At 36.9% G+C, this 23,860-nt stretch overlaps 4 protein-coding genes across 5 annotated transcripts; 3 read left to right on the forward strand and 1 right to left on the reverse strand.

Moving 5' to 3' along the window:
- The first annotated feature begins 4,747 nt into the window (after nt 1–4,747).
- On the forward strand, nt 4,748–10,296 carry LOC105962552 (shaggy-related protein kinase kappa). 2 transcript variants are annotated; one of them, XM_012986865.2, is made up of 14 exons: nt 4,818–5,047; nt 5,200–5,251; nt 6,911–7,144; nt 7,317–7,409; nt 7,494–7,553; nt 7,636–7,908; nt 8,105–8,179; nt 8,547–8,603; nt 8,674–8,814; nt 8,901–8,951; nt 9,155–9,250; nt 9,371–9,454; nt 9,569–9,671; nt 9,813–10,296. In XM_012986865.2, exons 3-14 carry the CDS (start codon nt 6,998–7,000, stop codon nt 9,899–9,901), a joined length of 1,269 nt encoding a protein of 422 aa, XP_012842319.1. In that variant the 5' UTR covers nt 4,818–5,047; nt 5,200–5,251; nt 6,911–6,997; the 3' UTR covers nt 9,902–10,296. The 2 variants fall into 2 exon arrangements, with proteins under 2 accessions (XP_012842317.1, XP_012842319.1); XM_012986863.2 differs by lacking the exon at nt 5,200–5,251 and having other exon boundaries at nt 4,748–5,047.
- Nucleotides 10,297–10,823: 527 nt separating this feature from the next.
- On the forward strand, nt 10,824–14,125 carry PUR2 (Glycinamide ribonucleotide (GAR) synthetase). The gene is made up of 4 exons (XM_088813734.1): nt 10,824–11,326; nt 11,444–11,820; nt 12,449–12,979; nt 13,441–14,125. The coding sequence occupies exons 1-4, from the start codon at nt 11,038–11,040 to the stop codon at nt 13,858–13,860; spliced, it is 1,617 nt and encodes a 538-aa protein (XP_088669860.1). The 5' UTR covers nt 10,824–11,037; the 3' UTR covers nt 13,861–14,125.
- Nucleotides 14,126–14,917: 792 nt separating this feature from the next.
- Nucleotides 14,918–19,399, forward strand: LOC105962550 (stromal 70 kDa heat shock-related protein, chloroplastic). Its single transcript, XM_012986862.2, has 8 exons — nt 14,918–15,729; nt 16,102–16,354; nt 16,653–16,732; nt 16,859–17,001; nt 17,088–17,186; nt 17,283–17,472; nt 17,564–17,962; nt 18,667–19,399. Exons 1-8 carry the CDS (start codon nt 15,169–15,171, stop codon nt 19,063–19,065), a joined length of 2,124 nt encoding a protein of 707 aa, XP_012842316.2. The 5' UTR covers nt 14,918–15,168; the 3' UTR covers nt 19,066–19,399.
- A 1,046-nt stretch (nt 19,400–20,445) lies between these two features.
- LOC105962533 (uncharacterized) lies at nt 20,446–23,111 on the reverse strand. Its single transcript, XM_012986847.2, has 2 exons — nt 22,730–23,111; nt 20,446–21,731 (listed from the first exon to the last, which is right to left on the reverse strand). Exons 1-2 carry the CDS (start codon nt 22,932–22,934, stop codon nt 20,818–20,820), a joined length of 1,119 nt encoding a protein of 372 aa, XP_012842301.2. The 5' UTR covers nt 22,935–23,111; the 3' UTR covers nt 20,446–20,817.
- Between the last annotated feature and the right edge of the window lie 749 nt (nt 23,112–23,860).

Raw genomic sequence — 23,860 nt, forward strand, 5'->3', positions numbered from 1 at the left:
CCCAATATCAGTTTCCACATTGGCACTTAAGTTCATAGATACTATCTATAAACCCCATGATTTCCTACATATATAGTTTATGAGAGGGACACTGTCTTTACTAGTGTGTTTTGGAAAGATGTGATGAAGTGATTAGGTGTGCAACAGCAATCAAGTTCAACTTACTATTCCCGGACTGAGGGACATATCGAGAGGGTTAAGCGATGCTTAGAAACTTATCTAAGGTGTATGTGTGGTCATATGCCAAAACAATCGAGTTTATAGCTTCCATCACGGACCATTCTGCGATAGAGAAAATCCCTTTTGAGGCTCTGTATGGGGTACCCTACATCTCAAATTGGGTATGATTCTCACTTAATTAGCAAGTCAGCAGGAACGGAGACTTGGATTTAGGAACAACAATCAGTTACCCAACAATTTAAGGAACTAATGAAGAAGGCACAAGACATGATAAAGAGGTACACTAATCCCTTCAAAATTTACTAGTTATTACATAATCAAATAATGTGTACACAATTATTATGATACTTGGACAAAAGTATTTTTTAACTCACACCTAGGACCGAGGCTCGTTTAGTCTTGATGGAACTCTAGCACCCATGGGCAATGTTAATTGACCATGGCATTGATTATATGCGATTGGGCCGCACCATAATTGAGGTGGTTCCCACTCACAAAACCATTCCAACGTAAGGGATGACAATTTAACCCTTGCCATCGGATGCCCACACGAATTTACCGGGTAATCCTAGACACGACCATGGGCCGGTTTTTGGCCCGGAACCGGCCTGTTGACGAACCGTTGGCCGGCCCAGCGGTTCACCCAATTTTATAAAAAAAAAGTAAAAAATTAAAAACATTGGGTGGTTCCAGTTCCGAAAAAAGTGAACCGCGAACCGGCGTGAACAGGCCCGAACCGGCCCATGGCCGTGTCTAGGTAATCCCCACCCCGTTTGTTAATGCCGCGGGTACATGTTTTAAAAATTTCACCCGCAGCAGGGCGTGTCTGGGTTTTGAACATATGCACCCTTACCCATCTCGTATCCAACCTGTTTTATATATTTTTATTACTATAAAATACTAATTTTTAAAGATATTTTTATTAAATAAATTATTAATATAAAAATTATATTTTCTTACAGATCCGGAGTGGGGTGGGTATGGGGCGACTTTTATATGGGTGGGGTGGATTTAATAAAATCAAACCCGTAACGGATACAAGGCGGGTACGGGTGTAAAATTTTGCTAGCGGGGCGCCCCATGGTAGACACGGCCACGAGCCGGTTTTGGGCCCGGAACCGGCCCGTTGACGGCCCAAACCGGCCCGTTGACCGAGTGAACCGGCCCGGACCCGTGAACCGCCGGGCTGGCCCGCGGTTCACCCGGATTTAAAAATAAAAAAAATCAAAAAAATCAAAAAAATTCAAAAAAAAAACAAATAACGGCTAGTGAACCGGCCCGGTGAACCGGCCGTTATTTACTTTTTTTTGAATTCCCCCCCCCCCCCCCCCCCCCCCCCCCCAATTTATTTCCTTTTTCTATTTAAAAGTACTTCTTTTAATTTATTTATTCATAAAATATTTCAAAAAATCATTTTAAATTCGAAATCTTTAAAATTTTGAATTTAAAATTAAGTTCAAGTCTTTTCATTTATTTTCTTTTCCTTTTTATATTTAAAAGTACTTCTTTTAATTTACTTATTAATAAAATATTTCAAAAAATCATTTTAAATTCGAAATCTTTAAAACTTTGAATTTAAAATTAAGTTCAAGTCTTTTCATTTATTTCCTTTTCCTTTTTCTATTTAAAAGTACTTCTTTTAATTTACTTATTCATAAAATATTTCAAAAAAAAAAAAAAAAAAAATCAAAATTTCCGGGCCGACCCGGAACCGGCCCGGATAGGCCCGGAACCGGCCCGAACCGGTGGGCCGACCCGGCCCGCTGAACCGCCCATACTACGGGCCGGTTCCGGTTTCGGAAAATGTGAACCGTGAACCGGTTTGAACCGGCCCGGAACCGGCCCGAACCGGCCCGTGGCCGTGTCTGCAGGCCCCATGATCATCCCTATCCAACGTCATTAGAAGAAATTTTATTTTTCCTTTTTCATGAATTGAAAAAAAAATTAAACAAGGTTTAATTCAGTACAAAATGGAGCATTAAACATTCATTTGATACTTGATATAATGTTTTGATACTTTTAGAAGAAAAAAAATTCACTCCAAAGTCCAACCACGAGTACCAAATAGATTATCAAATTTTAATTATATGAATAATTATATTATTAAATGCCACATGTCAAATAGCGATAGGTTAATGGAGTGGTTATATTTTTGATACCTTATTTTCCAGGGAGTATTTTTGCACGTTAGGGTGGTTGAATATCAAAGTAATTCTTAATTTAATGGCTCCATTGGAGGCGGATTTTTTTTATTTTAGAATATTAAAGTAGCAGTTTTTTAGTTTAATACTTTATTTAATTTCTCCATTTAAGTTGCTCTAACGAATTTGACCTAAAAAATATTGACAAAGATAAACTCGTATTAAATGGATTTGTTCGACCCTATACCCGGTGATAAACACCGGGTGGGTCTTCTGCTGTCACGTTTCTTTTTTTGTATTTTATAATAGATTCTCCTTAGGGTTAACCTTTAGGGGTTTTAGAAAATTAAAAAAAGAAAGAAGACTCACCCGGTGTTTATCACCAGATGTAGGGTCGAAGAAACCTATTAATGAAACCTATTAAATGACACTGCGAGTACTTTCATGTGCTTCGAGTGCTAAGGTGGGGGGGGGGGGGGGCACGTGGCTTGTGTAGCTTTCAGATACAAACAAATACGAATAAAATTGTAGCTCTTGGGCCCAAATTGATCTTATCAATTATATCATATCCTTATGCATAATGTCATTATTGCCCCTAATTAATTAATTTATTTATTTCAATGCTATATAGTATATTCTCATTTAATTTTATTAGATATAAATATTGTCATATACATATGTTATTAATTTTTTTAATTGTATACGCATTTATAGACACGTCATACGTGTTTTTTTTTTTTTTTTGAGTAAATTCAAGTCCATTACAAGGGGAAGTAGGGGAGGGGGGGACTCGAACCCTAGACCGTTACCCTATTGGTAAAGGCTAGGTACCAACTCTCCTAATGATGGTTGGTACGTCATACGTGTTTTACTAAGTGCAAATTGCTATGAATATTATTTGATATAACTCGAATCAAATGACACTACGTTCGCTCTATATTCGCTAGGCCATCCCTTTCGGAACATATTTAAATATTTTTTTTTTGAAAAAGAAAAATGAAATTTTAAAATTCATAAAAATATTTTTTCCAAAGAAAAGGAAACAAATAAAGAGAAAATGGATTGGAATTGGATATTTCATTTCTTCATTCGCATATAATATAAAGGGAAAATTAGTGAAAAAGCCTCCACTCTATGTTTTGAAATTGCACTAATATATGTCCACTCTCTGGAAATAATTAGTAATAACCTCGCCTTATATTTTTTTTTGCAAAATTCTGGATTAAACTAGACGTAAATTAACTACATTGTTTGCATAATTGATTTATTAATCGACTATAGTTGATTATTTAGACTTAAAAAAAATCGACTATAAATGAAACAAACATAGTTGATTTATTAATTGACTATAATCGATTACGTAAACTGTCACATAACAATACTAAGATCAATGGATGAAAAACAATAGTGATTTCGGAAAAAAACTGACTTAAGAGCAACTCCAATGGGAGATATCAAAATGGAGCATTAAATATTCATTTGATACTTGATATAATACTTTGATACTTCTTGAAAAAAAAATCACTCCAACCACAAGTATCAAATAGATTATCAAATTTTAAATATATGAATAATTATATTTTTAAATGCCACGTGTCAAATAGTGATAGGTTAATTGGGTGGTTATATTTTTGATACCTTATTTTCCAGGAATTATTTTTGCACCTCCGGGTGGTTGAGTATCAAAATAATTCTCCATTTAGAGCAACTCCAATGGAGGCACTAAATGAGGTATCAAACTAAAAAACTACCACTTTGATGCTCTAAAATAAAAAAATCCTTCTCCAACGGAAGCATTAAATGGAGAATTATTTTGATACTCAACCACCCCGAGGTGCAAAAATACTCCCTGGAAAATGAGGTATCAAAAATATAACCACTCCATTAACCTATCACTATCTGACACGTGGCATTTAAAAAAATAATTATACATATATTTAAGATTTGATAATCTATTTGATACTTGTGGTTGGAGTGAATTTTTTTTCTAGAGGTATCAAAGTATTATATCAAGTATCAAATGAATGTTTAATGCTCCATTTTGATGTTTCTCCATTGGAGTTGCTCTTAATGCCTCCATTGGAGAATGATTTTTTAATTTTAGAGCATCAAAGTGGTAGTTTTTTAGTTTGATACCTCATTTAATGCTTCCATTGGAGTTGCTCTAAGTGGACGCGCGCTGGACAAAATAACCATATTGAACGATTTTTGTGTTCCGAAAGGTAGGTTGATAATAGAAAAAAAATGAGGTTGACCATCTTGGTATTATTGTAATGTTTTGGGGCCCATAATATAAATTATTATACACACAAGTTAAAAATAAAATAAATGAGAAATTATAATGTTTAAAATTAAAATTAAAATAAAAAAAATATTCTAAAAAAAATAAAAATTGCAATTTATAGACATCCGAATAGATACAAATCACACAAGAATAGATACACACAAGTGTATTTGTCCTTTTATATTCACATTTGAGTTTGGACAAAGAAGACTGTCACTTTCAAAGTCAAGTCTCAGTGGGGAAGAAGTTTTGAAACCCCCCAAAACACGCAGTTACACACATATACACACACTGTGTATCACTTTGATTCCCTATTCTCAATCACACACATATACATACATTCTTCTTCACCCATACATATAGAGAGAGAAAGAGAGAGAGAGAGAGAGAGAGAGAGAGAGAGAGGAAAAGTGAAACGATGAAAAGGCAGTAGAGAATAAAGGTACGATTATTCTTCACGCTCTGTGTTTTATGATCCATCCTTTAAAAAAAAAATTCAAAATCTCTTACTTTATTGTTCATCTGCGTTTAATTTATGTTAATTTATGCTTAATTTTTTGTGTTAATTGATGGTGTCATCGATTGGAGTTGAAGGAGCAGAAAAATGTGTGTGATCTGCTTCGTATTGGCGGCGAGTTTGCTTCCTGTTAGTAGTCGATTTTCATGTGCTATATTTTTTTTTTTAATTATCTATTTAAAAGTTGAGACTGGATTGGGTGAAGTTTTATGATTTTGTGATTATTGTTGTTTGTATTTGATTATTGTCTGAAATTGGTGGTAGCTTCAAATTTTGGAGTTAGATCTGATTAATTTGGGTAAAAGTTAGGGTATGATACATTTGAAATTAGGTTTTAACTTTATGGTGATGGTTTTTGGAGTTTTTGTATTTGGCGAGTAACAGCTCGAAGAAGGAGACCAGAGTAATGGAAAATCTGAGTGAATTATTTCTGTAATATCGTGGTCTTTTATCGAGAACTAAGGGTTTTATTTTGTAGTTATATTTACAAAGCTCTTAAGGTGAGTTTATGTAATGGAGTCTGAGAAAGCTTGCTCGTAATAGTAGAGTGAAAATTTAAGTGCCCATTAAGTATGAAGGGAAAAGTTAACGAACTATAATGAATAATGGATTTGTTCAAGTGTGGTTGGTTACTTGTTCGGTTCTAAATATAGTTCAGATCATGAAACATAAATCAAGTATAGTTTAGCTGAACATAAGTTGGATGTAGGTAACGTTGTTTTTCTAATTTTTCTGTTGTCAGTGTATGTGGGCTATGCTTGATCGAGCTTGCTAATGATAAGCGCTTAGTAATTTGTGGAGCTTACTATATTTAGATGTGAATGTTAGACAATATCAATTAGCTTGATTTCCTGAAATTCGAGATTTCTATAGTCCAATTGAAAGTGAAAAAGGATAGTAAAACAAGCATAGCATTTTGGCTTCTGAGATGCAACTGGACATTGTGAAATATGTATTATTATTAAACGCAAACAGAAAAATCCCGATTTGGTGGGCTTATTCTTGCTATACGTAGAGTTCTTCCGTAACATGTAATGCTGTTTGTACTGCATTTTGAAGAGACTTGGCAGATTGCTATGTGACATAACCTTGATACTTGACCACAGAAACTTTAGCTAAAAAAACATAAAAAAGTGTGGGTCGCTGGAACAAAAAGAGCCATTAATCCTTGGGTCATAGGATTGTGAGTTATATGTACTTATTTTCGTTGAAATTTTTGTACGTTGTTGCTTTGTGAGATTTTGTACTGTATTCGTAAAAATCTCATTTGGATACGTGTCCTGGTCTTTGTTGTAAACACTGTTGATCTGAACTTGTTTGGCGATATTTCTTTTGATAAAGAAACTATTGTCCACAAACTTGATGGTTCCTGTCATATTTGTTCTAGTCTGAAGTGTTTTACTTTAATTTGGAAAAGTGTGACAGACATGATAAATGAGAGTCAGAGAGAGTTCAATTGTATATACACTGCGCATTCATTTGAGATACCTACACATAGAGACACACACACACACACACATCTTTCTGTACTACATTAAGGAATCATAATATTTTAGTTCCCTCTGTTTTCCAACTTAACCACACTATCTTTTATGGTGTTTTACATCCTGCTAACAAGACAAGGGTTTTCATGAAAGATATTCAAATTTGTTTTTTACCTTGAAAAATTGCATTATTTTGCCTTTTTTTGGCATGATGACTACACTAAGGACTATTGACCAGTTTTCTTATTCAAATGAAGTTTGGTTTTTAGCAAAACTATCTTAATAACTTTCCATGTGTATTTAGGTAAAGACTGGCTTTGAAGATATGGAATGCCACATACTTGAAAATTGGAGGAGACAGTAGCTTATTGATACTCAATCAGCCTTACTCATGGCATCGGCTGGACTAGGACATGGAGGAGCCGGGAGTTCAAGATCGGCTAATGGCTTGAAGGTCTCGTCTAGTTCTGTTGAATGGCTGGGAAGGGAGATGCTTGAGATGAGATTGAGAGACAGAGTGGATACTGATGATGATAGGGTAAGTTTAGATCATTTTTCAGTGCTTATACGTGGAGATGCTACGTTTATTTGCAGCTTCTGCACTTCTGAAGTGGTCGAAGTTAATACTAGCTTCATTCTTGAAAATTTATAGTGGTTTCTGAGTCTTGCTCGTGATAAACATTGCAACAGAGATTTCCTTTCTTATGCAGGATAGTGAACCCGACATAATTGATGGTGTGGGTGCTGAAACAGGGCACGTCATAAGGACCACTATTGGTGGTCGAAATGGTCAGTCTAAGCAGGTCGGTAATAGTTCTTTTAGAAGTATTGCTTCACATGGTGAGAATGACCAGTGGTAATAATTTCCGCTTTATTTGTGTTGACAGGTGGTCAGTTACATAGCAGAACATGTTGTTGGAACTGGTTCGTTTGGAGTTGTCTTTCAAGTAAGTTATGTGGCATTACCTAGTTTTAGAAGTTCGTATTGCTATTTGTCCTTTCTGTGGTGATTCAAGCTGTTTCTAACAGGCAAAATGCAGAGAGACTGGAGAAATAGTTGCTATTAAGAAGGTTCTTCAGGACAAGCGCTACAAAAACAGGGAGTTGCAGATTATGCAAATGTTGGACCATCCCAATATCGTGGCTTTGAAGCATTCATTCTTCGCGAAAACTGAGAAAGAAGAGCTATACCTAAATCTTGTCCTGGATTATGTGCCAGAAACTGTTAATCGTATTGCACGACAATACAGCAGGATGAACCAGCGAATGCCATTGATATATGTCAAACTCTATACCTATCAGGCAAGTAGTTTTGTTTGCGTGTGTTTTTCTTGATCTTAAAATTAATTTCTGAATGTTAATTCTTTTGACTTGTTGATTGTCACGTAGCCTTCAATATTTTCCTTGCACCGTGTTTGCATTTGAGAGGTTTCTTTTCTCTCATCCAATAGTTTCTTATGAAGATCTCTTTCATAACAACTCCTTTCCCTGTGTGCAGATATGCCGAGCACTTGCCTACATACATAATTGTATTGGTATTTGTCACCGAGACATCAAGCCTCAAAATTTACTTGTAAGTATTTCTATTATTAAAGATGAGGTTCTTAATTCCGAATCAGTAATGTTCATGTTTTAGCTGATCACTGATTACAATAGCATAATTACTTTTCAGGTAGTCCTTTAAAGATATATAATTTCTGGGTGATAGGATATTGGGAATTAATTTACTTTATTAACCATGTCTATGATTTTAAATTAAATTATCGGATTTATTTATGTGTAACTATAAGATGATATATATTGGTTATTACTGTACTCTTTTTTCTCTTTCTTTTTTCCTTTCAGTAGACTCGAGACTAAATTACTTGGTGGTGTTTTCTTGATCTCTAATCATCTTGTTTTTATTTAAAGAAGCTGATGTTATATTGATTTACTTTCAGGTGAATCCACACACACATCAGCTTAAACTCTGTGATTTCGGAAGTGCGAAAGTTTTGGTAAGTCTTTGTGCAACATGAATCACTAATTAAAGTTTGTCTTTGCTCATGCATTTCATTCATTCCTTAGGTGAAAGGGGAACCCAATGTATCCTATATATGTTCGAGATATTACCGTGCTCCTGAACTCATATTCGGTGCGACTGAATATACAACTGCAATTGATATATGGTCGAGTGGTTGTGTAATGGCTGAATTACTTCTCGGACAGGTTGAACAATGATCTGAATGTTTTCTGTTCCCAATACATTGCGCCTTCATAATACTCTGACACATCTCTCATTTCTTTTTATACAGCCGTTGTTTCCTGGAGAGAGTGGAGTTGATCAACTTGTTGAAATTATTAAGGTAATACCACTCGAACTCAAGTTACATGAGAGCTACGATATTCATGATTAAATAGTAAATAGTCTTTTACATATAACACAATTATAGAACTGAAAAAGTTTAGCGACTGTTAGTCATTGGCGTCGCCCTTTCCGATTATTTAGTGTTGTTTGGACTCTAACAGGGGTTTTGCAATTATCGGGTTTTAATTGACCTCATAACAGGTTTTAGGAACACCTACGAGAGAAGAGATCAAATGCATGAATCCAAACTATACGGAGTTCAAGTTTCCACAGATCAAGCCCCATCCTTGGCACAAGGTACATTACCTTCGCATCTTCCCTTGGCATTCTTTATTTATTTATTTTTCTGTCCGACGAATATCCTTAAACAACTTCTGCTCATGGTTACAAATATTGTAATTTTTGTTTTTCTTTCAGGTTTTCCAGAAGCGTCTACCTCCAGAGGCAGTGGACCTGGTTTGTCGGTTTTTCCAGTACTCACCCAATCTCAGATGCACAGCTGTAAGTTCAACTTTCGTCCTCCATCTACTGAATCGCAATTCAGAAACTGCAAGTAATCAAGTAAATTTACGATTTTTTTTTTGGTGTTGATGTTGTTGTGGGGGTGCATCCCAGTTGGAAGCATGCATTCACCCTTTCTTCGATGAATTGAGGGATCCCAACACCCGACTTCCAAATGGTCGCCCGCTTCCTCCTCTCTTTAATTTCAAACCTCAAGGTAAATTTGAACTTGTAAACAGAATTTACGTTTTTTCATCTAATGAACTGAAATCGGTTTAATTAAATGCTTTGATCATTCAGCTTACCATTTTATGCTTGAAAGCATCTTAAAAAATATGCCTTCATTGTTTTCTCGCAGAGCTTTCCGGTATACCTGCCGACACTATCCACCGCCTCATTCCGGAACATGCTAGAAGGCAGAATTTGTTCATGGCTTTCCACTCTTAGTCAACGCATCAAACAAGTCCTGCTCCTTCGATTCTGTGAAAAAAGAAACTTCATGTTTTGTCAAAATGGCTTCAAGTTTGCAGGGACTATTTTGTAGGGGATAAGAGTTTTTTAGCTTGACGAACGTATGCCATGTCAGCAATTCCGTTTATATTTATGAGACTTGCGGAATGTTTATTGCCGGATACTGAAAAAATGAAAAAGTACAGGACGAAAAAAAGAAAAGAAAAGAAAAAAAAGAATGCGTATAGATCAGTTTTTTCGTGCTTCACGTCCTATGTAAATTGAGTTCAATGTGGATCTTGTGCTTTAAGGTTCTTAAACCCATTATGTGTTTTTGGTGAAGAAAAATATTACGAGTAAACGCACACGTACATGTGGATGTGTGTAAAATATATTTGGACAGTTTTGACTGGATTTCCGTAATTGAATGGGATTTAAATGTGTGAAAATTGAAAACTCAAGTGCTAAATGATGATTTGTAGGGACAACAACAGCAATTTTGGTAAATTCTCCAAGTTCGGTACGGTTTGGTTTTTTGTCGAATTAATTCGGTCTTTTTGGTTCAGTATCGATAAACCGAAAATATATTTTTAATATTTTGAAAATTGTAAAAAATATATATTTAACCTAATTAATTCTTGAATTTGACATTTAAATTCCAACAATCGACCCTAAAAAATGAAAAAAACTATCAATGTAAATGTATTTTACAGTTTGTTATATAACCTTAAACAATTTAATCCGATTTTGATTCTGTTCGGTCGGTTTATCGGCCGAGTGGAACACCCCTAAATATTGATAGTCTAAAAATTGTTTACGGACTTTTTTTTTTCTTCTTTTTTTCTAAAATGGACCGAATATCGATACCTCACATGTAATCCAATTTCAAATTTATTTAATAATAATAAAAAAATAAAATAAAAAGAAAAGGTTTCGAAAAAGGAAACGAGAAATGGAAACACAGTAATGAAAACCTACAAAGCACAATTCTTTCTCTTACTTCCTTTTGCCGCTCATTCATTTGTCTGCAACAAACAACAACTTCTTCCCCAAATTTCTTCATAATCGCAACTCCACTGTATCTCTCTCATCTATTTAATCCCCTAATTGCGTCGTAATTGCTTCACTATTTCATGGCCTGCATATTTTCGCAGACCTTCGCAACCGCCTTCAATGGCGGTAGTACGGAATCATTCACCACTCCTACTCGTTTCTTCAATTTATCGCCAAAGGTCTTCTCTCAGAGCTTTTTTCTCGCCGGACCCATCAATTGGGACGCTTCAAATCTTCGGTGTGGTAGCTCCGGTCAAATTCGCCGCCGTGGGTTTACAGCCCGCCGCAGAAACGGCGTCGTTTTCCGCCAACAGGGGTTTCCTGTTTTTAGCTGCGTTGCTTCAAGTAACGGCGCTTCCTCTACCTCCGGTAATTTTTAATTTTTTTTTTATTTTCTACTTTTATTTATGTCTAATCCTTCCATTAAATCAAAACTGTACATTCTGATTATAACAATGTGTTGCTCAAAATTAAATTCTATTGTAGTGGAAAGAGTATCGGTATTAGTTATCGGCGGAGGTGGAAGAGAGCACGCGCTTTGTTACGCCCTGAAGAAACGATCTCCGTCGTGCGATGCCGTCTTCTGTGCACCCGGCAATGCCGGAATATCCAACTCCGGCGATGCAACTTGTATAGACTACCTAGATATCTCCGACAGCTTGTCGGTGATTGCCTTCTGCCGTGAATGGGGTATCGGGCTGGTTGTGGTGGGGCCCGAAGCTCCTCTTGTTGCGGGCCTTGCGAACGATCTTGTAAATGCCGGGATTCCTACTTTCGGCCCTTCTTCTGAAGCTGCTGCCTTGGAAGGTTCTAAGGACTTTATGAAACGATTGTGTGACAAATATGATATTCCAACCGCTAAGGTTCGTTTTTTTTTTTTTTTTTTTTTAAGTTTTTATATTGCATTTATCGATGATGTGGTTTAGTTTTTGTTCTTTTGGTTAGTTCTCTTAACTTACTTGGTGTTTGAAAAAGCTTTTGGAAGTAGAATACGAGTTTTACTTGTTTTTGGCTAATTATATGTTTTCGAGTGTTTGCAAATGCCCCGATATAATCTCAAAAAAGAATCTTTGCAGAAGTTTTATTTTAAGTTGCATTGGCCATTTGTGCCTTATTATTTTGACCGAAGATTTTAAGTAAATTTTAGTTATCCATCAGCTTATAAATTGACTGTTTAAAATTTTGAACTTTTTTTCGCAACATTTGCAAACTACCCCCCAACTTTTATAAATAAGTAATCATTTCAAACGTTACTCATCATGTGGTGATTATGAGGAAACCTTGAAATAATTAGTTATTTTCTAAAAGTTGGGGGTCATTTGCAAATGTTAAGAAAAAAATCAACTTTAAGCATCTATCATAACAGTTGATGATGTGTCTGCAAATAAACTACAATAGAAAAGAACTCATAATTAGTTTCGTTAAGCTTTTGCAAACAGTACCTCTCTGCAAAAAACACTCACCTCAGTCATTCTTGATTCTTGCAAACAGTACCAAACATTCTCCGATCCATCTCTCGCAAAAGCATACATAAAGAGTCAAGGCGCTCCGATCGTAGTCAAAGCAGACGGCTTAGCAGCAGGAAAAGGAGTCATAGTCGCCACAACTCTAGAAGAGGCATACGAAGCAGTCGAAACAATGCTCGTAAAAAACGCTTTTGGATCGGCGGGCGGTCGTGTAATTATCGAGGAGTGTCTCGAAGGAGAGGAAGCTTCATTTTTCGCTCTAGTGGATGGTGAGAATGCCTTAGCTCTAGAATCTGCTCAGGACCATAAACGAGTTGGGGATGGTGATGTGGGGCCCAATACAGGTGGCATGGGGGCCTATTCTCCGGCCCCCGTCTTGACTAAAGAACTCGAAAAGGTCGTGATGGAATCTATAATTGTTCCGACTGTGAAAGGGATGGCTTTGGAAGGGTGTAAGTTTGTCGGCGTTTTGTATGCTGGGCTTATGATTGAGAGGAAATCTGGTTTGCCGAAGCTGATTGAGTACAATGTTCGTTTCGGTGATCCAGAGTGCCAGGTTGGTTTTTTTTCTTCTGTTAATTGTTAAATTCTCGTATTGATTGGTCTAGAAATTCATGTCGAGAAGAATTAGGAAAAAATCGAATAGGAAGCGACATTACAAAAAAAACGAGACTGTATCGAATTCGGTTTGTTTGTATTGCATCTGAATTTAATCTTGTCTTATCATATGTGAATGACTTGTTTCCAACAAAATTAGCCTGAAGTAGAGGTTTTTTAAATTAATTGTTTTTAAATTAGCCTATAGTTTGCTAAAAAAACTGCATTATAGGGTGTGTTTCTTTTTGTTAATATTAATAATGCGACGACTTTTGTAGCAATTCACTATTACATGCGGGTACTAAATGCAATAAACCCCGACGCAGCAAGTGTGATTTCCATGTTCCGTTTTCCCCGTTTTACAATGTGTTACGTTCTTGAATTTTTTTTAATCGAATTTCGGACATGGGTAATTTGCAGGTATTGATGGTCCGTTTGGAATCGGACCTAGCTCAAGTCCTACTGGCAGCATGCAAGGGAAAACTAGCCAACGTATCTCTAGAGTGGTCCCCTGGTTCAGCCATGGTGGTGGTTATGGCTAGCAACGGTTACCCCGGCAGTTACAAAAACGGAACGGTGATTCATAACCTAGAAGAAGCTGAGCAAGTGGCCCCCACCGTTAAGGTATTCCATGCTGGCACCGCCCTCGATTCCGATGGTAACTATATTGCCACGGGTGGCCGTGTTCTTGGAATCTCCGCCAAGGGGGCAAATCTTGCTGAGGCTCGTGATAGGGTTTACCAAGCCGTTGACCAAGTCAACTGGCCGGAGGGATTTTACAGACGGGATATTGGGTGGAGAGCTTTGCCACAGAAGCAACATCGTGTCACCGAAGGTTGACAAACAGGTGGCACATTTTAGTCGTAATTTATTTTTGTCGTCGGGAATTTTGATTAGCCATTATCGAGTAATGAGTTTTTTTTTTTTTTTTTTTTTTTACATAATAATAATTATTGATCAAAGTACTGAGAGTAGTCTCTGTTTTTTTTTTTTTTTTTCTTTTTTTTCTTTTCTTGATGTTTTGGATTCATTTGATTGCATTTGATGTTAGGCAATGATTTGGGTTTGTGAATGTTTTTGGTTCTTAATAGTTCATTTGTTTTTAGGCATATGTGTAGATATATTCATTGTTGGATGACATATACAAATAAAAAAACGAAAAGAAATATTGTAAATAATATGGAAAAATGAAATTCTCCTCCCTCTATGCACATCAATTATCAATATGGTCGAAACTGATTCCGATTGTGAGATAAAAAAAACATTTTTTTGTCGACTTTTCGTCTTTTTTTTTTTAATGCATTTCGTGTAGGATTACACGAAATGCGATGTTGCATTTCGTCGCATTTCGTGTAATCCACACGAAATGATTTGTTTTCATTTTTTTCTTATGTATAAATGTTGTTCCGTTTCGTGTGAAATTACACGAAATGCAACAAAAAAAATCATTTTTTGGACCATTTTGTGTAGGTGTAATTTACACGAAACAGAAGCTTCAGTTTTGTTTTTGTGTAAGTCTACACGAAACAAACCAAAAATTTGAAAATTCCTCTATGAAGAAGTCCATTTCCTGCTTTGTAGCACGAAACAAAGGTGATTTTTGTTCTTTTTTCCAATTCAATCATAAACTTATTCTAACCGATGCAATTTGCTACTAAACAAAAAATAAAACGTTAAATATACGTTGAGAAGTAATTTTTTACACCAATAGTTGTCGAAATTGCTCGTTTAATTCGCCAGATTTCAGAAAGGTGTTGAGAGGATTTCGATTTTTCTTACACCGCAAGCCAGTCAATTCAAAATTCAAATTATGTCATTTCCCTTGCTTCTCATTTCTAACAAAATTCTAATTCAAAAAAAAAAAAAAAAGAAAAGAAAATATTATTATTATTATTAATATTAATATTATTTAATAAAATAGATATCTGCCGGCCGGACCGAAATAGATGTTTCTAGAAGTGTGACGTGTACTCACCTAACACACAGAGTAGCCATTAAACCCTCCACCCCCATTCCCCCCCTTATCTTCTTCTTCGTCTCTCCTCAAACCCTCACTATCAATTTCCCCCAATTTCTAGGGTTTGAGTTGATCCTTACTCAATTGCTTTCCTCCGCCATATTCAGTCTACTCCGAACTATCCACCAAAAATGGCGTCTTCTGCAGCTCAAATTCACGCCCTCGGTGCCACCGCCCACTTCACATCCGGGAACCCCGCCAGAAACAATCCCGCGAAGACCGTCTTCTTCGGGACTAAGCTGAACAACGCCGTTTCGTTCGGGCTGAATCTGAAGAACAAGGTCAGAAGCGGCGGCGGCGGCGGCAGCTCCCGACGCAGCACTCCGCTCCGTGTGGTGGCCGAGAAAGTCGTCGGAATTGACCTTGGTACGACGAATTCTGCTGTGGCGGCGATGGAGGGAGGAAAGCCGACCATCGTCACGAATGCTGAGGGGCAGAGGACGACGCCGTCTGTGGTGGCTTACACTAAGAATGGGGATAGATTGGTGGGGCAGATTGCCAAGCGGCAGGCGGTGGTGAACCCTGAGAATACGTTCTTTTCGGTGAAGAGGTTCATTGGGAGGAAGATGTCGGAAATTGACAATGAGTCGAAGCAGGTTTCATATAATGTTGTGAGGGATGAGAATGGGAATGTCAAGCTTGAGTGTCCTGCCATTGGGAAGCAATTTGCAGCCGAAGAAATCTCTGCTCAGGTATATAAATAGTTTGAATTTTGGTAATTTGCATTTCATCTGAGGTGGACATTTGTTTTTGTTCTTGAAATTGCATAGGATTAAATTGGGATGGAAGAAGTTTTTTTTTTTTTTTTGGTTGTTGCCAAGGGTTTGCATGCATTTAAAGAATTTGATGTAACTGAATAGAAGTTTAAATGCTGCAATTGGCTTTTTTTTTTTTTTGTATGTGCCTCGATACCAGCTTATGTAATTATATATTGGTATCATGGTGTATGGTATATTTGTTAAACACCATTAAAAAAAATGAATAGGTGTGGTATGATTTTATTACAAGTGCTTGATTGGACTAATTGTAGCGTCTAATTGTTTCCTTCTTGCTGGATTTTGTAGGTTTTGAGGAAGCTTGTGGATGATGCGTCGAAGTTTTTGAATGACAAGGTTACTAAAGCAGTCGTTACTGTGCCTGCGTACTTCAATGATTCTCAGAGAACTGCAACCAAGGATGCTGGTCGTATTGCTGGCCTAGAAGTTCTCCGTATCATAAACGAGCCAACAGCTGCATCACTTGCTTATGGTTTTGAAAGGAAAAGCAATGAAACGATTCTGGTTTTTGACCTTGGAGGTGGTACTTTTGATGTTTCAGGTATGGAATATTCTTGTTAATCAACACTGATTGCACTGTTTTTTTGTTTATATGGTACGTATGCCTCCTCCAGTATATCTGATTGTTGGAACCTTTTTTACCCATGTGAGACAATTTCCTCTGCTTAGATGGATAGAAATTTCTTGTCGGGACCGTTGTAAATTGGTCTATCTGTTACAAGTTACAACTGTAGACTATGATTATCACTTCTATGTGCTGATACATTTTCGTATTTAGTGATGAATACTTACAGATTCTGTCTGAAGATTTATAATTTATTTTCTTTCTCTGGTTTTAGTTCTCGAGGTTGGTGATGGCGTGTTTGAGGTGCTTTCTACATCTGGAGATACACATCTTGGTGGTGATGACTTTGATAAGGTTCATCCTTCTTGCTGAGTTATAAAACAACTCTCTCTTTATCCATCTACCCTCTTTCCCTTCTATTGGATTTACCAAGCAATTCGTGAATGAGATTGTTGATCCTTTGTTTTGTGTTTTATTCAGAGAATTGTTGATTGGCTTGCTGCAAGTTTCAAGAAAGATGAGGGAATAGATCTATTGAAGGACAAGCAAGCACTTCAGCGCCTGACCGAGACAGCTGAGAAAGCTAAAATGGAGCTATCATCTCTGACACAGACTAATCTAAGGCATGTTTCAAATATTGCGAGTCGATTAGGAGCCTCATATGTGCAGTCTTGATGACCGTTTAATTTTTAATTTTTTTCTTGGACAGTTTGCCTTTCATTACTGCTACTGCAGATGGTCCCAAACATATTGAAACCACTCTTACACGAGCTAAGTTTGAGGAGTTGTGCTCAGATTTACTCGACAGGTGATTTTACAGCATCTTGTATTCATTTGAATTCTGAAGTATTTCCTACTCTCTTTCTTTGAACTTATATGGAAGGAAATCATGTCTGTCTCTCAGACTCAAAACTCCCGTTCAGAATTCATTGAGGGATGCAAAGCTCTCGTTCAGTGATCTAGACGAGGTAATCCTTGTAGGTGGCTCAACCCGTATTCCATCTGTTCAAGAACTCGTTAAAAAATTGACCGGAAAGGACCCAAATGTCACTGTTAATCCCGATGAAGTTGTTGCCCTCGGAGCTGCAGTTCAGGTTTGTTCCTCTTTTCCTCTGTTTGCTGTCTTCAACACTTTTTAAGTTACGTTATTTATTTAAACAGCTGCTTTGGTTTCATTTTACTTAGGCTGGTGTTTTGGCTGGAGATGTTAGTGACATTGTCCTTCTAGATGTAACACCACTGTCTCTGGGGCTGGAAACTCTTGGTGGAGTAATGACAAAGATTATTCTGAGAAATACGACACTGCCCACCTCGAAATCGGAGGTGTTCTCAACAGCTGCTGATGGTCAGACAAGTGTTGAGATCAATGTGCTTCAAGGTGAGAGAGAGTTTGTCAGAGACAACAAGTCTTTAGGTAGCTTCCGACTTGATGGGATTCCACCGGCCCCACGTGGAGTTCCTCAAATTGAGGTCAAATTCGACATTGATGCCAATGGCATCCTTTCTGTTGCTGCCATTGATAAGGGAACTGGGAAGAAGCAAGATATCACCATTACTGGTGCAAGTACATTGCCTAGTGACGAGGTAAATTTTATTTTTTATTTAAAAGTGATGCCTTAATTGAATTTCATGCCTCACAACTGCATTTTTCCTCTTCTTTTACCGTGTTTTTTATAAGGAACTTTGTCTTGGGTGGTGTATACAAGAGGTTTTACACAAGTAGAAGTTAGTGATTATGAGTTAAATTTAGCACAAGTATTTATTTCTAAAAGATCAACTTTAAGTAACCAACAGAGAAGTTATACTGTTTGCATATAAATTTTATCTGTATCGTATTTTGATGATAATTGGAATTTCGATATGGAATTATAAGGGTGAAAAAGTCAAACGCCTTCTTTCTTTTTTAGTTACAAAAGTGCTTTTATATTGGATAAGCAGCTCCAAGGGCGCTTCTCAGATTGTTGTTTACATTTTAAACTGCGTACTCTTAGAAAACCAGAAGCAAAAGTTAGCATTGCAAACATTAAAAAACTAATCATAAGCCAAAAAAAAAGCTCCTTATCAGTTTTTCAGACTCAAAAGCTTATTGCAATCACCGCCTTAATTAGAATATTTCTATAATTTTCTGTAGCATCTGAATTGCATTTCAATAGTTTTGAGGATCCACTCGGGATTGCCATATGACCCTTTTCCTATTAATTAGGATATTTCTCCATTATTCAATCATAGACAGTGTTTTCGGTGCTGAATTTAAGTTTTTTTTTTTTTTTGGTGAACGAAAACTTCAGGTAGAAAAAATGGTGAGCGAAGCTGAAAAATTCGCAAAGGAAGACAAGGAGAAGAGAGACGCAATAGATACCAAAAACCAGGCTGATTCAGTAGTTTACCAGACAGAGAAGCAGTTGAAGGAGCTCGGAGAAAAAGTTCCTGTCCCCGTAAAAGAAAAAGTCGAGGCTAAGTTAGGAGAACTCAAGGAAGCAATCTCAGGTGGGTCCACCCAAGCGATTAAGGACGCTATGGCTGCTCTTAATCAGGAAGTAATGCAGCTCGGCCAGTCATTGTACAATCAACCTGGTGGTGCCGCTCCCAGCGAGGGACCCACACCTGGTGGTGCTGCTGCCGGAGAATCGTCGGGCAAGGGACCTGACGGTGATGTTATTGATGCTGATTTCACCGACAGCAAATGAGGAGTGAGAAGCATGGGGAATTCGATGCTTGAAATTGGTTGGTAGCTATATTTTTTGTTGACATATATTTCTTTCTTCACATGTGCATAAGGAATGTTTTTTGTCCAGATTGATTGTTTTGAAGAAAGAATTATTTAAGTCAGAAAAGGTATTAGAAGTGTCATAGGTGGTGTGGTTGTTATAAAGCAAAAAAGACTTAGATTATTGTTAGCTTCAAGATTTTATTATTTGCAGCACTTGTTATAGAAAAGCTGCCCACACTTTTGAAATGGTTGCTGGAATTTGGGTTATTGAGATTCTACACACGGTGAAGGTGAAATAAATGGGTGATTTTTAACTGTTGGTGTGGTGGGTTAACTTTTAACTAGGTATATATACACATGGGTGTGTATGCGATTATGTCAGATCGGTGTATTTTATCTGGTGCAACACCAAATAAACCCCGGAATTTGTGTGTTTTTCAAGAAGGGTAAATTACATGTAGTCTCCCTTAGGGTTGGTTCAAATTGCAGCCAATTTTGGGAAATCAGACACACATCCAAACCCAATGATGCAACATTTGAAGTGCTATAAACAAAGGGAAAATTGGCTAAAAACTCCCTTAAAACATATTTTATAAAGCTAACAATATGTTCGGATATATTGCATTTGCTAAAGGTCCTTTGGGCTACCGTACTTGGACAATTTAGGTTGAAAATAGACAATTTAGACTGGGCAACTTAGTTAGAGAATTTCAACTGTAACTACACATTTTAAGTGAAAATAGCCTTCTTCCAATGAAGTTATGGCGAAAATTAGGCGTTCAACGACATGGGACTAATAGAAAGAGATGGAATAGTGGAAAGAATGCTACTTTTTGCAGTGGATGTGGTTTTGAGAATGGATGAATTGAATGATAATAAAGTATTTTCAGTTTAAAATTATTATTTTTTGTCTAGACTCTCTAGCTAATCTGCCCGAAAGACTCTTAGGGCATCTCCAATAGAGCAAGCAAATTAGGTCTCTAAATTCTATTTTGGAGATCCATATGGAGACTCCATGGAATTTTAGAGTCTCTAAAATATAAAATCTCACAATGGAGTACTCTATAATTTCCAATCTCTAAATAAAATCTCAAGAAATACACATGAGTCTCCAAACAAAGTCCTATATTTAGGAACAAATTTGGAGATTATGCAAAAATCTGAAAATTTAGAGCCCGACTAAGTTTCTTGTTGGTGTTGAATTTTCTTCCACAATTTCTATATTTTGAAGCCAAATGCAATTTGCTTACTCCATTGGAGATGCCCTTAGCGGGTGAAATTTCAGCCAATTTTGGAAAATTAGATTAACATGTATAAAAAAATTCACAAATGATGGTAACACTAATCTTAACTAGCATTTGATTCCTCATCTACAAGATTTAAATTTAAAAAAAAAAAAAAAAGCACTAAATATGTACAAATATACAGTCGAGTGTAAAATGGAATAAATCCAAGAACACAAGAATTTACAAACTGTTCACAATTCGATATCTCACGCACACAAATCTATTTACATAAATAATTCAAAAAATAAAAATAAAAATGAAATTAGTCTCTCCAAATATGCTTCCATGGGAACATTTTAAAATTGAGGGTGGGGGATTGGACCAAAGCATTTGATCAACAAAAACATAATTGGTAAGAGAATCCATGAACACCTCAAGAATGTCGTCCCCGCATCGGGGAAAAAAACATATTCATCCAAACTCCCACTTGATATTCTCTTTATTCAAACATCCCCAACATAAGTATTATCCCACACCTTCATCCCACTGTAACTAAGACGTGGACTCGAAGAAGAAGCTGGGCTCAATCTCCCCGTCATCCTCCTCTCCGGATAATGACCCAAATCCTCATAATGCATGCATTTATTACAACACCCGTTTCCTCGATTCTGCTGCCTCGTGTAATTGTTATTATTATAGTAATACTGCTGCTGAGGTGGCAGATCCATTTGGTATCTCCCCCCATCCGCCCGCCCGACAGACCTAACGGACATCAACCTATCGGGTCCAACCACACCACCACCATTTCTCAGATCAATAGGCGGCTTATTCAGTGGCAACTGATATCCATTACAGTGATTCATATAATGAGGTGTCGAAGCAACTTGATGATGCTGTTGTTGTTGTTGCATATAATGTTGTGCGACATTATTATTATTAGTATTATTATTAAGGCTGCATATGTTTGGCGAACTTTGTACCTTATGCATATTCGTACGGCTATTACAATACACTGTTGCTTCATTGTTTATAGCTTCGGTGGTGCAGCTATCGGGAGATCTTGGAGAAGAGCAGCCTGAGGAGACTAAAGAGCCGTTTTGAACTGCGTTTATGTTAGGGTGCTGCTTAAGGACGGCGTTTAGGCGGATTATGCCGTTGATTGCGTCTATGTAGCGTTGCTCGAGGGCGTAATGGTCCACTGTGATGTTTTGAGTCTCCATCACTATGGGGCCCACGGGGAAGAGGAAGGCCCGGAGGCGCGGCGCTCCGGCGAGTTCGTACCGCTCGATTTCGTCGCACATGTGGCGGAGGTCTTCGTCGGATTTTACGGAGACAAGTGCGTCGAGGTCTTCGGTGATGACCTGGTACTTGAGTGTTGTTTCTCCTTCGATCATGTAGGTGAGCTTCTTCATCAGTTCTGTAAAAAGATAAACATTCAAGAATGTGATTTCAGCAAAGAGGGTTTGGAGCAGAGTAGTGGAAAAATTCTAAGGCTGCGTTTGGATTGAGGGATTTGAAATGAATGTATTTAAAATGAGTCCAAATGAGAAGGGATTTGAAATCACCACAATGCTCAAAAAACAACTAAAAATGGGAGCTATGGATTTGAAATTCCTCGACAAATGAGTCCATCCAAACAAAATCGATGGATTCGTTATTATGGATTTGAAATCCCTCCCTCAAATCCTTCCATCCAAATGCACACTTAGTGTGTGTGTGTTTTCCACCCTCGTTATCTACATAAGTGATCATCAAGCATCTCCCAACACATTTTGTTCCATGCTACTACACCTATTAAATTTCACTGGATGTCTAATTCGGTTATAAGTGTATCTTTTCAATAAGCATTGAAATGGAAAGAGGGAGGAAATTGAAAAAATAATTTGGAAGTGAAAACCTTGAAAATACACGCGTAAGGCTGTAAGCAGATTAGACATCCGGTGAAATTCAGCAACCGAAGCATGGAATAAACCACCATTAACAACAACAACAACAACTGCACCGATTGAACACTCAACAACAGAGAAATAAATACGAAATGAGCATATAACGACACCCGATAAAATCGAGAAAGGGACTCGTTATTCCTTCAAACAATATACATTCAAGTCCAAATTACTCTATGAGAACATGATTTAAACAATTTAGAGCCTCTTTTTCGTAATTTCACATTCTGTAATGAAATTATATATAATACAGAAAAAAAAAAACTTTATTTTGTAAATCCTTATCAATGTACAGTTAATGCCACAAACAAACAAAAAAATTCAAAAATTTAGGTCTACAACACCACAGCCTGTACAAATTATTTTTGTTTCATCCCCAAAATGTTAAAGCAAGCAATTTTTCCAATATTTAACAGAGGCCACACAAAATACAGAAATTAAAAGGAATGGAGGAAAATAAATGCGTTACCCTGGAAAGGAATATCCCTAGGCACAGAAATGACACGTGTTTCGCCGCCGACGTACTTGAGGTGGCCGTCGGCGGGGCGGGGGAGGATTTTGCCGCCGTGACTGCACAGAAATTTGACGCGGCTTTTGGGCGAACCGGGGGCGGAACTCGGCGCCGAGCCGGAGGAGACGGGGGCGGTGGAAATTGGAGCAACATGTGTAGACATTATTATTATTAAGAGAGAGATCAAACAATCTCGAATTTGATTTCCATAAAAGGAAAAGAAATTGTTGAAGAAAACAATGGGAACAAACAAAAGCAGTTCTAGAGAGAGAAAATTCAAAACAAAAAAAAAAATTTGAAGAGAGAGAAGATGAGAGGTTTTGAAAAACTCTGGTATTAGAGGAGGCATAAGCGGTATTTATAGGGGGGCGAAAAAAAACGGTACGGAATCTGTTTTCCGTAATTGTTGGGATAATAAAGATACTATGAGGAATAACAATCGTTGACTTGTTTGTTACGCTAATCTGACTCGCACAATACGTTGAACAACATTTTTAAATATATATTTTTTTTTCAAGATTTTGTATAATTATTAAATAAATATTTAGATTTTGGAATTGCAAATATTTTTTTTTCTTTTTTTAATGAAGAAATTGTGGCCAACCTACACTCACGTTCACGTATAATAACTTGCAAATCATACGAGAGACATAAATCACACTAGACTAACCGTATGTGATAAATTCGATCTCCAATCGTTAACAATTGTGTTCTAACTTAGGTTAATTGACAAAAAATCACTTAATACAACGGCTAGTTCATCCCTTACGCGACGCAGATATCTTTTTGAGGTATTATATGTATCGAAAAGGGAAAAAAACAATCAATGCAACCTACCCAGGGAAAGGGAAATCATAGAGCCACATATATAGATTTTGAGGGCATATATTTTAACATTGTTTATTGTTGTTTTTATGTTACAACCATCTTCTCGAAATAAAGTGTAATTACAAAAAAAAAACCTTATTTTTAAGAAATTACATCCAGTCTCCTATAATTTGTCAAAATTGATTACTCTCACCCTCTACAAATGGTATTAATTAATGTAATAAATCTACAACTTTTAAGGTGTTGATGTAATTCTAGAAA

This window comes from Erythranthe guttata, chromosome 14 (genome assembly GCF_056151865.1).
Source record: "Erythranthe guttata isolate IM_541 chromosome 14, IM_541, whole genome shotgun sequence".
Lineage (NCBI taxonomy): Eukaryota > Viridiplantae > Streptophyta > Magnoliopsida > Lamiales > Phrymaceae > Erythranthe > Erythranthe guttata.